This window comes from Lathamus discolor, chromosome 11 (assembly GCF_037157495.1).
Source record: "Lathamus discolor isolate bLatDis1 chromosome 11, bLatDis1.hap1, whole genome shotgun sequence".
Classification (NCBI taxonomy): Eukaryota; Metazoa; Chordata; class Aves; order Psittaciformes; family Psittacidae; genus Lathamus; species Lathamus discolor.
Window position 1 is genome coordinate 9405781 of NC_088894.1, and position 17834 is coordinate 9423614.

At 37.4% G+C, this 17834-nt stretch overlaps 1 protein-coding gene across 1 annotated transcript; it reads left to right on the forward strand.

Annotated features, from left to right (window-relative positions):
• The first annotated feature begins 2251 nt into the window (after nucleotides 1-2251).
• Nucleotides 2252-17815, forward strand: SPO11 (SPO11 initiator of meiotic double strand breaks). Its single transcript, XM_065691415.1, has 14 exons — nucleotides 2252-2429; nucleotides 4042-4159; nucleotides 6667-6780; nucleotides 9622-9710; nucleotides 10388-10454; nucleotides 10668-10776; nucleotides 11301-11387; nucleotides 12751-12787; nucleotides 13010-13119; nucleotides 14024-14123; nucleotides 14706-14743; nucleotides 16159-16235; nucleotides 16433-16544; nucleotides 17188-17815. Exons 2-14 carry the CDS (start codon nucleotides 4071-4073, stop codon nucleotides 17305-17307), a joined length of 1149 nt encoding a protein of 382 aa, XP_065547487.1. The 5' UTR covers nucleotides 2252-2429; nucleotides 4042-4070; the 3' UTR covers nucleotides 17308-17815.
• Nucleotides 17816-17834: the final 19 nt, after the last annotated feature.

Here is a 17834-nt window from a genome sequence, read left to right on the forward strand (position 1 = left end):
GTCCTTCCGAGGATTGTCCAGATCACAAAAAGGAAGCTGGAAAGAAATTGAAGCTTGCTGGAACACAGTAGGCATTGTCCCAAGAAGCTCTTAAATGGCCAGTGGGAGATTTTCCCCATGTTCCTGCTGTAATTTTCAAGGCCCCTTCAAGTCTCCTTAACACTCCTATCTGGCCCAAACACCCGTGATTGCACAAATCATTGCCTCTTACAGAGGTGTTCCTTTTTTTAGGCTTCTGAAAGACTGGATTTCAAATGGTATTTGGCATTAACTGAAAATAGGCATATCGGGTCCACTGGCGTGCCTACCAGACTATTAAAAAAGTTAAGGATGGACCATTATGACAGAAATATTTACTACAGCAATCATTATATTTTAATGTAAGAGACTACATATGAAAAGAAGAAAAAATATTTTCATAAGGTATGCAGTGAGGAAAAGGAAAAAGCATACATACGCTTTTATGTATTTTATGTATTATTTATCCTACAAGTGTTATTTATATACGAGAAATCAGTAACAAGCAATTTAAAATCTTGGCACTGAGATAAATGCACATTTTTTTCTCTGTGTAGCTCTTTTATTCTTTAGTATGTAGCGATAGCAACCGGTTTTGATCCAGACAAGTTCTTCTTCAGCAGTTACAGACAGACTTTGAAATTGGCATCAGATGGCTCATACAGACTATATCATAGCACAGCTTCTTCCAGAAGTACCCTGATGAGTGCCTATGTTTATAATAGGGGACAATCTTAAGGGAACGTTTTGGTAACAGGGTATCTTTCAAAGCAAACAAATCTGAAAGTGTTTCATTACCTATCATCCTTGGCTTACTTAGTGAAATCATCGTGTTAAATTTAACAGCTTCAGAGAAACAATCTTTTCTCTGCCATCTGTGCTGCCCTCTACTGCGCATGTTTGTAGAAGCAAGATAAGAGGTAACTGCATCAGTTACATTGCTTTTTCCACATTTTTCCTTCCATCTTAACATTTAATAATGGTTCCTTATTTGTTTTCCCAATAATTTGCCTTCTAATATACGTAAAAAATGCAGTCAGTTGTTCGGTTTTGATGTGGGGTTTTTTTTGTTTGTTTTTGGAAGCAGAGTTTAAAAAGGGGCATACATTTATATATAAATAAATAAATAGGGCTTTGGAAGGTGAACCTGCTTGTTCATTTATTGATTGTAGTTGATTTACTGGTTGTAGTCTGCATACTAATTACATGGTTATGTATACATGCATATTTGCAGATACATGTGCAGTATTAAGGTTGAAGCATACAGTTTGTTACTGTTGCTTGTTTTTCAGTCTCTGTTTTGTTAACTCAGGTATAAGCATTGAGTATTTCAGTTGTGGGTTTTTTTAGAGTTGCTGTTTCCTGCTGTGAAGAAGAGACAACTCATTAAATTGGCTTCTCACAAGTTGATGTATATAGTTTTGTTTGCAATCTGTTGCTAGGGGCATGATGTAACTTTGTCAGTTCTATATCAAACAAAAATCTCTTGATTTTGATGTTAAATTGTTGGAAAGAGCTACAGAGATTTTACATAAATATTTCTGGAGTGATCTCAAGGTACCTAAAGGCCAAAGACTCGAGATGAAAGATCTGGAAATCTAAATTCATTAATTTGCCTTTCTTTTGCTTGCCATGTTAATTGAAGCACCTTATGTTCATATCATCATAGCCTGAGGTTTTCCTTGAATAAATCAATGCATGGATTTTTTAATTACCTACACAGGCTGGATTTGGATGGCTTGCTTTTATGAGTACCAAAGAAGAAAGGTTCAGCAGTAGCAGCTAATGGAACAGCAGGGGAAACCAGCTGCCTCCAACATTTTAAACACTGCATCATCTAACTTGCTAGCAACAAGTCTAAGCATCGTAAGGTTTGAAATGCTGTGAGCTAGATAGAGTACAGCTTCCAGTAATACTGACTGCTGGGCATGAAAGGTGATGTTATCAACAGTGGGATTTAAGAAATTTCCTCTAGAAAGGACAAGCCTTAAGATATTTATCTCCTAAGTAACTGCTTACCTTCTCAGAATGACCACTGTCAAGCAATTATGGTGACATAGTTCAGAGTTGAAACACACTTTGGCATGCAGTAACTGGGTAAGAGCAGTTTAGATTTCTAGGATTTGCAGTTTTTGACTCTCAAGCTGCCAGTGAAGGAACTCTGTGCTCAAAACCCAGTGAAGAACCAAGCTTGTGGTTCTGCTCTGGGAGTACTGGGGGCTGCAGGGCTGTTTTGGCAGTGAACAGGGACTGGCCATGCACTGGTGCTCTCTTCCAGCCTTCACAGGGTCTCCCAGAAGTACTGCTTTTTCTCTCTAAAATCACGATGAATTTAAACTTTCTGAAGTGAAAGAGAAGGCTCTCTTCTCTTTCAAAGGAAGACACCTCAGGAAAACACCTAAGGACAACAGGTACAAAATGCACCAAATTGATAATCATGGTGGTGGTGGGGGGGGGGGGTTCTTTTCAACCCACAGCCTGCCTCTGGCTGTGTATCCTCCAGTTTGAATCAATGCCCTCTGGCCAGGAACCCCACATGAATCATGAAAGTCCTGGTTCAGCCGTAAGCCTGATAAAATTTAGCATTTCTATCTTGAAAATTGAGAAAGTTGGGGCTGTTCAGCCTGGAGAAGAGAAGGCTGCGTGGAGACCTCATAGCAGCCTTCCAGTGTCTGAAGGGGGCCTATAGGGATGCTGGGGAGGGACTCTTCATTAGCGACTGTAGTGACAGGACAAGGGGTAATGGGTTAAAACTTAAACAGTGGAAGTTTAGATTGGCGATAAGGAGGAAATTCTTTCCTGTTAGGGTGGTGAGGCACTGGAATGGGCTGCCCAGGGAAGCTGTGAGTGCTCCATCCCTGGCAGTGTTCAAGGCCAGGTTGGACAGAGCCTTGGGTGGGATGGTTTAGTGTGAGGTGTCCCTGCCCGTGGCAGGGGGGTTGGAACTGGATGATCTTAAGGTCCTTTCCAACCCTAAGTATCCTATGATTCTTCTTAAATCTCAGCTTCCTTAGGAGCCAGTGATTCACGGCTCTTAGAATTGGGGGTTTATTTTTTGTTCAGAACACAAGCTTTTAACAGTGTATTGAGACAGATTTGAAACCATATCCCAAGCCTATTGTAAAACTTTGGAATGCTGAAGGCAAATGATGAAAATAGTATTAAATCTTTAATCTCAATGGAAGTCAAATTCTGTTTCAGGGAATGAAGCTGACTTTTCAACAGTGGGGTTGCACTGGAGCTGTCAGCTTTCTTCCAGCTACTTAGAACAGTCAGGAAGACATCTGATAGTAAGGGAAGACAAAAACGGCTGGTCGTTGAGATGAGGAAAGTCTTGATGAGCCATTTAGCGACTTTCTAGCCAGTCTGGCAGGGGTTATTCCGGAAAGCTGGATGCTGTGGAGTTTGTGCTTAAGGATCCGCTCACACAGCAGCTCCAGGGGCAGTCGCGAGGCTCAGTCCCCAGCGGGCTCAGTCAGGACAGGATCCTGTCAGGGTGGGCAGGGCCATCCCCTCTCTGTTCGTGAAAGCGGGGAGAGCCATTGGTCAGTCAGGAAGGGCGGGAAGAGCCATTGGTCAGTCAGGAAGGGCGGGAAGAGCCATTGGTCAGTCAGGAAGGGCGGGAAGAGCCATTGGTCAGTCAGGAAGGGCGGGAAGAGCCATTGGTCAGTCAGGAAGGGCGGGAAGAGCCATTGGTCAGTCAGGAAGGGCGGGAAGAGCCATTGGTCAGTCAGGAAGGGCGGGAAGAGCCATTGGTCAGTCAGGAAGGGTGCGGAGAGCCATTGGTCAGTCAGAAAAGGCAGGAAGAGCCATTGGTCAGTCAGAAAAGGCGGGAAGAGCCGTCGGTCAGTCGGGAAGAGCAGGAAAATCTTGACTTTGGTTTCTACCAAGATTTTCTGCTTTTCCTCTCTGGCCCCATGGTTTGAGCTCAGATCACGAGTGTTGAGCCCAGCACACAGAACATCATCTTCTAACCTAATTATTCTCTTTTGTCTCTTTTTAACACGGCTTCGTCCCTTCCAGGCAAGTTGGACTGGCCTGCACCATCCTCCATGGAGGACCGCAGTGTGTGTTCCACTCATGTGCCAGCTGGGAACAAGGCGAGCCTCAGGGCAACAAGCCATGAGAGCCACGTCCCTAGGTAAAGGATGTGGAAAACAGCACCCGCACCCTCTTTCTGTGGTAATACTGCAGTAGGCAGCGCACCATGGCTCGTGCAGCAGTGCGAAACGCTCCTCCACAGAAACAAAGGGCGCTCCCACCACAAACAGCATCTCCATCCCCTCCGAGCTCTCCAAAGCATCCATAGCTACAGGCAGAAACAGAAAACAGTGACAAAACAAACATGGTGAACTTCACTAAGAAAAGCCTCTCACTGCCTTTAAAGGTTCTTTCTATACATGGTGCCTCCGCCTCAGAGAGTGGAACGGACTGGGAGTATCTTTAAAAGCACATTAAAAGAATAATAATTATTATTATAATGACTTGGAGATACATTGTTCTTTGTGGCAAGGTGTGGGAACTGCATGTCTTTAGCACCGTGCAGCTCTGTGTTTTGGAGTGTGCTGGTTTATTGCGTTGCAGATTTTTATGTGTAACTGTGGCGTATATTGTTTGCCTGCTAAGGGTTCTGTCATATTGCTCTTTTATGCTATTAATGTTGAAGATCATTTCTTGTGCTATACAGAAACAAGTATCTGCTCACGCTGCATCCTGTTAGCAGTGATCAGCAAACCCTGTGAGATATGCAGTGCGACCCCTTCTCTGCTCAGATTTCCTTGTTAACTAAAGCAGAGTGAATTTTAAGCAGGCGTACTTGGCCAGTGTTGTATGTTTGCTTATTAAAATTCAGTTAATCTCTGCAAAAAGAGACGGAATATCAGCAGGGGTTACATGGAGAATTGCTGTCCTTTTCGTCCTATTTTGCCGCATTTACAACTTCTGTTGGCCAACAGAACAGGAAATTGGGATTGGAACAGAAACCTGGACTTTCAAATTCTACAGCAAACTTTAAAGTACATCTGGAATATTGAGACATTCACAGTGGACAGAACCAAATGAATAAGTAAAATTTATGAGTACCAAAGGAACGACATGTTTTAGATTTCTTATCTACATGTTCTTCCATCCCTCTGCCTATACACGTTTTTAGTGTCTTCAGAACTTTAATTTTGCACCATAGCTAACTTTGTTTACCAATTTTACTCTTACCACGTGTTGCATTACACATTTTGCTCACCAGCCAACCATTTCCTCTGTGCTTAATCAAATTTCTACTTTGAATATTGCAGTGAGATGTAGGATTTGAATTTGGAGAAAGAGACGACGAGTCTGAAAGTTAGGGAATATTGGACTTGATTATGAATTTATACAGTAGAAAATGAATTTTACATATTGGCTGCATGACTATACCTTCTTGTATTATCAGCACTGCAAAAGCTTCACTGATTTACCTTTGGAAAGCCATTAGTCGCTTTGTGTCCAAGTTCATTCACCTGAAAAACAGACGAAATTTTACATTGTGTTTGTTGAATGGTTTTAATATTATTGCACAAAGATGTTAGTAATACCAGTGGGAGTTTTACACAGATACTGTTACGAATAACATTTTTAAATAAAGGTTCCATACTTTCCAGAAATTGCTTTTGAAAAATTATAATCTAGTTTCAGCAGAATGGGGAGCAAGTGGAAGCAGAGCTACAAATGGAAGAAACAAATCCAATTGATAGAAGAGAGCTTGAATGGCACTTCAGTATTGTTTACAGAGACTCATAGCTAGGCTTTTAAAAATAATTCTTGCTGATTTTGTACCAGTAAGATAATTCTTTTTGTGTAGTGTTCTTTTTTTGTGTATAAACTCATCTTTTCCAGTATATTAATGACAAAATTGGACTTTGCTGCTAAAACTTTAAGCTAAAATAAGTTTTGTATATTCTTTTAATCTCTACCTAAACTTATGGTGGTATACAGTGCACTTGTAATTTTAAGGACAGCTGGAGTCAGATTGCTTATGAAAATAAAAAGCATCTGTCATAACATTCAAACCAGCCTACAGTTTTGCTGTGAGGGATCTGCCACAAGGTTACTTTGTCTTTTTAGGGGAAAGATACAGAGTTTATTCTTTTCACATTATATCTGTCAAGACTAAGCTTTCATATAATTAAAACCCTTAACTTTTTTTTTTCAGGGCAGCAGATCAAAAGATTAACATGCAACGGTACAACAGGAAGTGTTTGTACTTTTGGACATTTTTTTAAACCTACAGCATTTAAAAACAGTTTAGCCCAAATCATAGCCAAAGCCAATATTACATCATTTATAGTAAAACATTAATCATTAGTTACAAACCAGCCAGTTGGTCTAAAAGTTCAGCTGGTGAAAAATTTGATGGTTTCAGGATTGAATAGAAATGTACTTTTAATTGCGTCTTCAGTCATGCATCAGGAATGGAAAGTCAAAGATTTTTGTGAAACTAAGCAAGACAAAATTTAAAAAACCAAAAGGGTTCCTCCACATTTTTGAAACAGATATATCTTTGAAGCAGTTCTGGATTACATTATTTTTTTAGAATGGAGGACAGAAGATCAAAATTCAAAGTAGAACTAGATTTTATCATATGATCCATTTCATTAATTTTCTTTATTTCAGTGCTGAAGTTCTTGAAGCAATAGAAAATGTTATTCTCGATGTACTTAAGAGCTTGGCCCAAAACAGAGCACCTGCACTCACGGTGGCTAGGCGATCAGATTGGAGAAACATAGAGTAAGTCTTCTATATTTTAAAGTCCTGCATTAAATTAATATAAATGCCATGAATATAAATTTGATTATGTAACATCCAGAAAAGTTAATCATACATAGTTCTGTAAGTATTAGTATCAATAAATAATTTGACTTCTTAAAAAGTAATGGGCAAATAAGAAGTAATGCTTAGTAACCACTCTGAATGAACAGGCATCATGTATTAAGTAATAGCAGACCATAACATAAAGGGGAATGTAAAACTACTGTAATAGGGGTTAGAAAGGAAAGGGGGTTCCTATAAACAATCATTTTGTGGAAACAGTAGAAACCAGAAATGTTAAGTTGTATTAGAGTGAAAAAATCTGGTTTAGGCTGGAAACAATTACTAGCAACTTCATCCTCCAATGCCCCTTCTGTGCTTTCTTTTTTCTTTCTCTGATTTTCCTTATGGTATCTTATTTTTTAAAATGATGGTGCTAAACTTATCTTCTTGTTCTTCAGAGAAGATGCATCTCACCTTTTCCTGCTGTATTCCTTACCTGTGTTGTGTTCTAAATTAATTACCAGCCAAATAAAGCAAATCAAGTTTCTAATATGTTATCTAAATTTCAGCTCCTATACCAGCTTATCTAGACAGGATCAGAGAAAAAACAATCTGGTCTCCTATATAACACACTTCATGATCTGTAGAAGTTGCTTTTGGAACGGTATTGTTCCAAAGAGCTCATTTAAACTGAAAATACCTAAAAATGAGACATTAATTGATTTCTGTAATACGGAAGCAAAAGGATAAAGGAAGACACAATCTATTTATTGTCTTGTAATAGGTTTGGATGTCAGTTAAGGGGTTAATGGATATTTAGATTGATAAGGTTACAGAGGTGCTTGTATGAAGAACATTTAAGGTTGAGAAAGCAGAGCAAACCTTCCACGTGTAGCACTTTGGTGGAATACTTATTTAATGAGAACAATAAATTTCTGTCAGTCAGAAAACCTGAGGGACCTGCAGGTAATCAGTTAATTGAAAGGCTCATATGTTGCAGGGAATTTAATAGTTTGTGTCTTGATAGTTTGACAAAAATGTTTCACTGGGATGTCTGTAAAATTAAAATACTGTAACAAAGTTTTGCAATTTTTGGCAATCTTCAGGGAAATGGCATTCCAGGCTAGAAAAACAAATGTGAGATGTTATTTGCCATCAGAACACAGAGGGGGGAATAACATTCAAATTAAACTAAGTTAACATCACAGTATGTTAAAAATAAGACTCATCAATCACATTTTAAAGAGCTGAACCATTATTTATGGTGAAGAAATGTAATCTCAAATATGCATTTCCATTTATAGTGACCTATATTACCCTTTAATACAGCAGTTTTAAAATATTAAAATAAAAATAGACAAAAATAAAAACATCAAAATGTAATACAAATGGAAGATAATACAGTCGATGGGCAATTTTTTTCTTCTTTAGGCAGCCTTTTTGTACTCAGTCTAAACAGCTGGAATCTGCTGTACAGGAACTAGTAGAATCAGAAAATTATTTCATGTTTGAAAAATTCCTTGTAAATGTAGATGCCGAGAGAGGTGTTTACTTGGGAATGTTGTCAGTTAGAAAGTAATGGAAAGAAGATTTTATATAAACTACTCTGCTGAGGTAAATGCAATCCTAAGAAGAATTGCTGAATGCCCAATCTAATGCCACTTTGCAGTTGCCTTTATGAAACATCTGTGGGAGCCACACTGGTCAGGTTCTAAAGCATGCTGTTTTCTGAAAGGAGTGTTCCTTATTTAACCTGAGAGAGCAATCTGGCGATCTGATTTGTTTTCCTCCCGTGTAGTTACAGTGTAGGGAATGTGCAATGTTGCAGCACAAAGGCAAGAAAGTTACTGTAAAGCTGGCCGGCAGATGCTACTCTATTTTTTATTGCTGTCGCTTTGCATTTGTGCACCGTGGTGTGTCCTGCCACCTAAAGGATGCACGGAGCAAAAGCTTTGGATAAATAAACATGATGTGGTTTTAGATAAAACTATAGCCATTTTACCACCAATACTCTTAAAAAGTACAACAAAACTCTGAACTGGAAAATAATGCCTTAAAGACAGGACTGCCATAGCATAAGGCACTAAAATTATTTTAAGTAAAATAATGAAGCATCCTTAAGAAAATATCTGCTTGTCCTAATGAAATGTACACCTTCACACATGAAATAGTGAAGCATGAAATAGTGGAGCTCATTTAGATCAAAAACTGTTTAGAGAATAGGATGGACCACATTTTTGTTTCCAACAGTTAATAATGGAATGCATTTGAGTTACTCTGATAATTAAGAACATAAATTAAAACAATATTATTGAAATATGAAATAACACTTTTCCATACATTTGACGTGAGAAAGTCAGTGTCAGACTTGATTTGTATTCTAATAGCGAGTCACAGTTTTTCGTGTTATTTATTCCTTTGTTCATGCTAAATAATAATTAATGCTGACCATGAACTGTTATAAGCATATATAAAATACTCTCTACTTTTGTCTGGAAATTTACGTAATTTAGGCTTAAATTCAGTCTTGAAGCATCTTCTTGAGAAACTCTTTCATGTTCTGAAGCTATTGCTTATACTGGGGGTAGTTCAACAGTGTTTTGAATGAGTCATTTTAGCAGATGATGACTACTGCCTGCCTTTTTCTTTTGGCTACTCCATTTACACCCAACTTGATGGTTTCTGTACCAAGTCTGAAAACACCACTGGCAAATTTTATTATAGGAGAGGGGTCTGAGTCTAAATTACCTTGCAGAGAACAATTTATATATTCACAGGAAGTTTACAGTTTTATCGTATTTGTTTGCAATGTGTCAGATTTAAAGATTCTGTAGGTCTACAGATGATACCACATTATACTACAAAACAAATAAGAAGTGACTGCCCTAGATCAGCACCAAAATTTGGTAAGTTAAAAAAGTCCAAAAGAGATTTTTTTTTTATTTTATTTTAGTTCAAAACTTTGTAAAGAAAAAACAAACCAGCTATAGAATAAACCCATTATACACTGTGATTTGGAAGTGTACAGAATCATAGAATAGTTAGGGTTGGAAAGGATCTTAAGATCATCTAGTTCCAACCCCCTGCCATGGGCAGGTACACCTCATGCTATATAACCTGATATTATGACCATCCCTTCAGCTTTTCTCTTCTCTATTAAATTATAGTGAGTGACAATGAAATGAATACAGCGTTCTTACAGTTTCTACCCTCCCTGAATGAATATCAGCTGAAGGCATATTCAAAAGGCCTTAATGTAAAAACATCACCCTTCAGAAAGCTAGCTAGTAAAGGAATCTTGGAATACAGACAACAGGCTAACTTCTTTTTCTAACCCAGTCATTTAATTTCCTGGCCTGGACAGCAGAGCATACATTCCCTCACTTAACTCCATCATATTTTTTTCTAATTATGCTAGAAACTATAGAGTCAATAGGTTACTACAGTCTCCCTGTATTATCATAGCACATTAAAATACGTGTTTCAAAGTTTTATCAGACACAAATATGAGTCAATATAAAGACCAATTATTGTATATGCATTTTTGAAAATGGGTAACATTTGTAAAAACGTATTTTTTCAGCTCTGATGCTCAAAATATTATCTATGATCTACAAGATGGTGCAGAGCAATACTTATGCAACTAAAAGGTAACAAGCTACATTTCTGTAATTTCAAATAAAGTTGTATTTTGAGAATGTTATTGTGAAAAACAGCCTGTAGGATGCAGACCTGTAGGATAATGGATTTCTGTATGTAAAATATTTTAGGTTCATCTGATTATCTATGCTTTCAATAAAATTCTCATGAGCCTACAGCTGTTTCAGTATTATAACTACAAATCCAATATTTTGTCTTGATAGAGATATATATTATTCAGATACACTACTGTTTGGTAGCCAAAGTATTGTGGACAACATAATCAATGACATTTCTTGCATGCTTAGGATACCTCGGAGAAGTCTACATGTAGTAAGTGGATTATTATGAATGTTTTTTATCATTATTTCCAGATCATATAGATTGAACTGAAAGGTGAAATACCAAGAAAATATATCAGTAGGAAATGCATAGTTAAAATGAGAAGTGTCATTTGTGCAAATGAAACCTAATTATGGTTTATCATAGCACTCGAAAGGTTTGTTTCTTCACAGAAAACTCAGTTTGCTTGCTCCAAAGAATTTCGGACAAGCTGCCAGCTAATGTCACAGGGGCTTTTGCTGTTATCTAGTGAAGGCAGAGCTTAAACTTCAGAGTGCAAGGCATCACTTTACTGTAATGACTCGCTAACTTGGGGGTTAAGTGAAAATTTAAGGTACATCAGCCAAAAACAACCTTTCAAATTTACTTGTATCTCATGCCTTAGAAGAATTCCTTCGTATCTAAAAATGGTGTTGTTAATAGAATTTATTATAAGTATGCTTTTATGTCCATGATGACAATGGCATCGCTTGGTGTATTTCAATTTACTGTATACAACTTACCCTTTTTTTCAGCTGTCTACAACTAAAGGTTTTGTTGCTGGTAGTTTAAGTTATACTGAGGAAGATGGTACAAAAGTGAATTGTACCTGCAGTGCAACAGTACGTATCATACGTAGCATCTACCTTTGCATGATATCTTGCACTTCTTGTAGCTCAGGTTACTGTATGCATTTATTATACAGACCAGTGCTTGTGGCAAATTGCTCAACTGTACTGCAATTCTGAAGCTCAGCTATATGCTCACCAGGAATATATCCTTTGGATATGCTTTTTTGCACTACCTTCTGCCACAGGAGCCTTGCAGATGAAGGTGTATCTATTGTGTATATTGGGCTTTATATCCCAATGTTCTGTCAAATGAGTGCTGCGAATCAAAGAAGTCTGGGCACTCTGAACATAGTTAATTTCTGTCACAATAGATTGATTACTGGCAGAGTAAGAAAACAAGTCAAAAGTGGTTTGAGGAGAGGAAATTCAATTAATCTAGTCCTGAAAGATCTACAGCTTTGTGCAGAACATGAAAGCAGGAACAGAACTAAGGCTTGGTGACTGTTGTAATGATTTCCTGGGAAATGCGGTCATTGTGAGCCTAAGCAGGTAATTTCAAAATGAAAGGATAACCCTAGCTGCCTGTTACTTTTTTGGGCTTGTTTTGGTTTTTTTAAAGCAGAGTGTAAAGTTCCCTGTTATTAATGCTCTTCTACAGCTCGTCATATTTTTATTTGTTGAGTTGCTTCACCCTGGCACAAGAGGTGACTGAGCAGACAGCAGTAAAAACAGGCCACACACTTCAATAAATACACACTGTTGCCAAGTTCTTCCTCCAGTTCCTGTTTTCTCATCCATATGCTTGCCAGATTGAGCCAATTCTAATATGAGGTGTAAAGGAAACATTACTATGTCTTCAAATTGCTACTCCAAAATACTTATAAAATAATGCTAATATATATATTATACATAATATATATTTTATATATTTATATATATTATACATGTATATATTAACCTGATTTTATATAACCTAGATATACCCTATATATATATAGTAATAAAAGAAAGGATTTAATGGTCTTCCAAAGAGCACACTTAAATGTTTTAAGCCTCTATTAAATTTGCAATCTTTACACCAAGTTGACATTTTTTCTGGCTACAATGGTCAAAAATTAATCAAATGCTGTTCTCTCTGCAATAACCATATGATGAATAATCTTCCCTGACAGTAGCACAAACACTTCCTAAAAGCATCTTGCTATAAAAGGACTTTTACACAACTACACAGTAGAGCAGGATATGAATGGTGGAATATGCTTATAAAGAGGTGACTATGTCAAAATTGATCTTGTGTGTAGAAGATGAATGGCTGTTTCAGGATGCAATTGTGTCCTTCATTAGGTAATGTTGTTATTTTAAAATATATAATTTTCTCTATTTAAAATGATTAATCTCATTTTTGTTGTTTTAGGCAGTCACTGTGCCATCTAATGTTCAAGGAATTAAAAGTATCCTTTGAGCAAGAACTCCCGTTGTAGACGGAAAGAATAAAGTAAAAACAAAGAATATTCCAAGTTAAACAATGTTCTGGTAATTTTTTCTTTACTTGTTGGCTCTGAAATTGGGTCATGAACACTGATTTTGGCTCCAGAACAGGTATTTTAGAGCATTTAGTTTTAATTGATTGGTTTGATGGATCACTTTACATGCAGCTAGCCTTAACAGAAAAGATTTAATCTCACATGCCAAATTTATGTTAATTGTAGAAAAAGATGCAACTTTTCAGAGACTCCTCGATGATGACTTCTGCAATAAACTGTCCCCATGTATAATGATTACGGTATGCATCTTATATTTCATATTGTCTAGTTAGATGTAAGAATTTAAATAACAGTATTATTTAAATTACTGGTGTTCAAACTTCGTCCAAAGACTTTAATGATATATGAAACATATTTAACTATTTTTAATTTTATTATCCTCATAGAAATACAAGACACACATTCTAAAGACTTCTTTCCTCCAAATATCATCTTAGAGTTTAGCAGCTTATCAACGTCATGTGCTGCTGCAAAGTAGCTGCCCCACACAGTCTCAGACAGGCTTAACAGTTGAGTAACCTTTTGTCCTTGAGGATTCTAGGTTTAGCAAACACAAGTGAAAGAACAAATTGATTTTGGGATTGTAATGAAAAAGTTACAGAACCTGGAGAATTAATACAAATGTGTAAATGGAAAATGCAATACCTTCTTGTTCTGGGACAAATCTGGCCCACAATGAGGAAAAAACCACGTCCACTCACCTGAGAGAGATAAACATTTATACTGTGACACATTTTGGCCTGTTAGGTTCAGTGATAGCAAGAACTTGTCTGATATTGTTTCACTAGTGTCATAAATACATTTGAGAAGAAAAAAATGGCCTTCATACACCAGCTGATGCAGATACCGGGGTCCATCTATATGTCAACTCCCTGACCTTACAAATTAACTCCTTAAGCAGAGGAATGTATGATACTTCTGCAGTGCCTGTAATGTTAGAACATTAGAACATCTGCTTTTCCGCTCCCCAGCCTGACCTTCCTCCCCTCCTCACAGAGATAAAACAGGAGCAAAATAGCAGCTGGATAAATGTTTCTGCCACCATTTCGTTTGCTTGCTTGCTTTTAAATGACAAATGTCAACATGTATGTACTCCAGTGTTGTTTTAATGAATATAAAAACTGTCTGCTTTTATTTCCTTAGGGAAGAGGTATACCAGATCTTAACACACGACTTCTGGTCAGAAAGCTATGGGATTCTTTTCAGATTCCTATTTTCACCCTTATGGATGCAGATCCACATGGTAAATCCGTAGAAGTTCAATGACATGAAAGAAAAGATTTACTTACAATGCCTTTTCTCACTTTTATGGGAAGGCACTGAGAGCACAGAGATCCAACACAATCAGGAGGTTCCTGATTATGCAGAATATATTTAGGAGGATGGAAGGAGTTTAACTGAAATGTCAGTACTGGCTTTACATTCCCACTGAATACACTGTTACGCTCTGTGATGATCTGTTGTGCTTTGACGTATTAATAGGAATCTTATCTTGTACCTAATAAAGCAATAGTATTAAGGGATATGGGTTACACAGTACAGATAGACACATTCGTGATAGATGTTGGATAATATGTGAAAGAGCTGATTATCCTTGGGTTTTAATTGACTATGCACAGGCAGCATGAAACATTGAACTGTATGAAGATGACATATTATGCTCAAATTCTGATTATTTTGAAATAGTCTAACTGTAACCCATAAAGATCCAATCAGAAAGCCAGAACAGTTACACCATAAAACTGAATTTTTTCAATGCAGTCTTCTTACACACACCTAGTGTGCAGATAAACTGACACTTGACATTTGGTACTCTGCAACCCAGGTGTAGAAATAATGTGCATCTACAAATATGGATCTGTGGTGAGTATAATTTTTCCACTTCAAATACATTGTTTTGTAGCCCACCCTTGAAGCTGGAACATATGAAATGTTATTACAGACATGGTTAGAATGCCTTTTATCATTTTGTTTCAATATAAAGGCACAGTTTTTAGGCTTTGTGTCTCTGCAGAAATGCTTCTTCCTGAAACAAAAAGAAAGTGGCTAACAATGACAGGTGTTCCATTTAACTGTATTTCACCATTTAACTGTATTTTACAGTTTTTTCTTGCGGCATAAAGCAGCTTTCAGGTACTCCAAATAGAAAAGTGTTCTCCAGTTTGCTTTGTTTCTGCCTTAGAAGAGAAATAAAGACTGGATGGACCTTGGGAGGAGGAGGACATAGCTTGTGAGATGGGTGATTCTCCACAAAAATATGTTATGTTGGTAAACATTTTGGTCTGGGGTGAGAATTTGCTTATGGATCCATGTGTTAGCGTGGAACATTACAGAAAAAGAGGCAAAGGGAAGAAGAAGGCATTATGCTATTAAAGATGGCTAAAAGATGAGGGTACAGGAAGACCATGTGGAAGGCAAAGGACAGGAGCTGGGTGAACTGTTCAGTACACCTTCAGCTCTCCTACAAAGGTGTGTACACTGATAAAACACCATCTTCCAAGACTAAATTAAACCATCATCTTCCTTTGTAAGTTCAGTTTGTTCAGTTTCAGAGCAACGGCTGCATCAAATGAAACTAGAATATGCCAAGTTCATTTCAAACAATGGAAGTATTCCTTTATACAACATATAATCTAACTGTGATAGTTTGCTGCAGGGTGCTGTAGGGTGCTGTAGATGACAAAAAGTTTTCACGGATTCTGAAAGCAACACACCAAAATAAGTAATACACCACCACCACCACTTCTGGCTCAGAAAGTCGGAGTCACAAACCATTGGGAGCATGGGGAAGTATTCTGAAAAGTATCATTAATTGCTTATTTGTTTTTATACTTTTCCCTAAGATATTTACTGTAGCCATGATACTGGGCCATTTGGAGGGGCTATTTTTATATGATGTTATACTTTCCAGCAGAAAATATCAGAAATTTCCAGATTTGACTGTCATTGCTACTCCAAGCTTAATTTTGTGTTTGTTTTGGCAATCAGTCTCAAATTAACTGTAAAAACCAAACCAAAGCTATTCAGACTAGACCAGCCTAAATGGGACTGAAATGGGTCTAGAATCTGCCATAGGCTGAAGGATGCAAATCTTAGAGAAGGAATGGTTTCTGGGAAGGGGATATGGTAAGCTTCAGGTGTCTTCTCCTACACTATTCTGACAGTGAAAATACCTAATTATCTTTGTCGTAAATCTGACCATGACCTCGGAATACAGGTATCTCAAATAATGTAAACTAAAATTCACTGAATGTTATAGCTGACCTTTCTTATTTTAGTCCATGTCTTTTGAGGCCCATCATCTCACCGTTCCATCTATAAAATGGCTTGGTCTCCTTCCATCTGATCTCCAGAGGTTAGTTATTTCCCCAAAAGAAATAGAAGTATTCTGTTTCACAGACAGAAAATGCAATCTGACTTAATGACTTAAAAGACAGCCGACATTTAAATCCATTATTCTTGTAATACATTATTTTGGGTTAATATAGAGAAATAAGTTGGAATAAATATTGAAGTATACCAGAAAATCTAACAACTTCATTTTCTTTTCAGATTAAATATACGCAAAGATGCCCTGATTCCATTTACAAAGCGAGATCAAAATAAGTTAGCAAGTATACAGAAGAGACCTTACATTGCTTGTCAGCCAACATGGAAAAAAGAAGTATGTATAAACCCACTGTTTCCTATTTCTTACTCTCAGGGGCCAAACCTTACCCTCTGCAACCCTGTCCTGCTAGATGATGACAAACTCTCAGTCTAGCAGAACCAGCAAGGTTTTGCCACCTTCAAAGGGAAATCCCATGCCTGGGATGTCTCTCTCAGTCAGTGGGCCAGAAGTGGCAGCATTTAAAGCTTTCCTGCCACTAGTCTTCTGATGATCACAAGGGATTTTATGGCTCTCCTAAATATTACAGAATATATTGCATCTTCACAAGCAGGGGAATGCTTACAGCAGCTACTTACTCACTCCTAGATCTCTAATCTTGCCTGTAGCTTTTGAAGGATCTATCTCAATTCAGGCATATATTGTGTGAAATGCTTAGACAGGAAGAAAAGGTCTTCCATATCTTCTCCTCGATGTTTATCCTAATCTTAGAAATTGTGTTACTGTGAAGTGCACACTACAGAACGCATGAGCATACAATAAACTGAATCTCAGCTCAGTGATGGGGATTTGGGAACACCATTTCCAGCAATACTGATTCTGCACATCCAACAAGTGTAATTCTTACTTATTAACTGCCTACCCCTGGATCAGGCTGGGCAGCATCACATATTGTTTTGGTTTTGTTTTTTTCTTTTAGCTGGAAATCATGGAAGCATCTAAACTGAAGGCTGAAATTCAAGTTCTAACTTCTCTTTCATCAGATTACCTTTCCAGAGTCTATTTACCAAACAAACTGCAATTTGGTGGATGGGTATGAACGCTTGTTTACAAATGAAATGTTTTTCCTGTATTGTTGACTGCTCTTAGAAAAAATGTAGAGACAGAGGAAGGAGCATGTGCCAGCTTCCTGCTAGGTTTCGTTATCTATGTATTTATTCTTCTTTTTCCTCTTATAAACTGTAAGAGAAATTGTGATTTACAGACTACTGTTGCTTCTGTTCTGGGGCTTCTGCTGTGTACCAATGTCAAATGAAATGGCACAGAGATAAAAAGATAACGAAATATGTTCTGTGTGGCCATAAAATGTTAAGTTAAAAAAAAACGTATCAAGGAATTGCTTCGTGTCTAACAGCACAAGATGCTGCTGTACCAACCTTTTTAAGAGAGTAAAAGACTTTGTTAACAATTTATTGCCTCCTTTTGGAACTTAAGTATAGGATTGTGGCATTTTGCGTTCGCTGTAAATTCTGACTGCAAAGTCAGAGATAATTCTTCACTACTGCATATCTCAAGCAGCTATAAATGTTCCAGCAACCAAATTACTGTTTGCCTTCAATGAACAAG

Coding starts and splice junctions, on each gene's coding strand:
- SPO11 (XM_065691415.1), top strand. CDS start 4,071: ATGGAGGACCGCAGTGTGTGTTCCACTCATGTGCCAGCTGGGAACAAG. Junction 4,160..6,666: donor CATGAGAGCCACGTCCCTAG/GTAAAGGATGTG, acceptor TCTTTATTTCAG/TGCTGAAGTTCTTGAAGCAA. Junction 10,777..11,300: donor CTCGGAGAAGTCTACATGTA/GTAAGTGGATTA, acceptor CCTTTTTTTCAG/CTGTCTACAACTAAAGGTTT.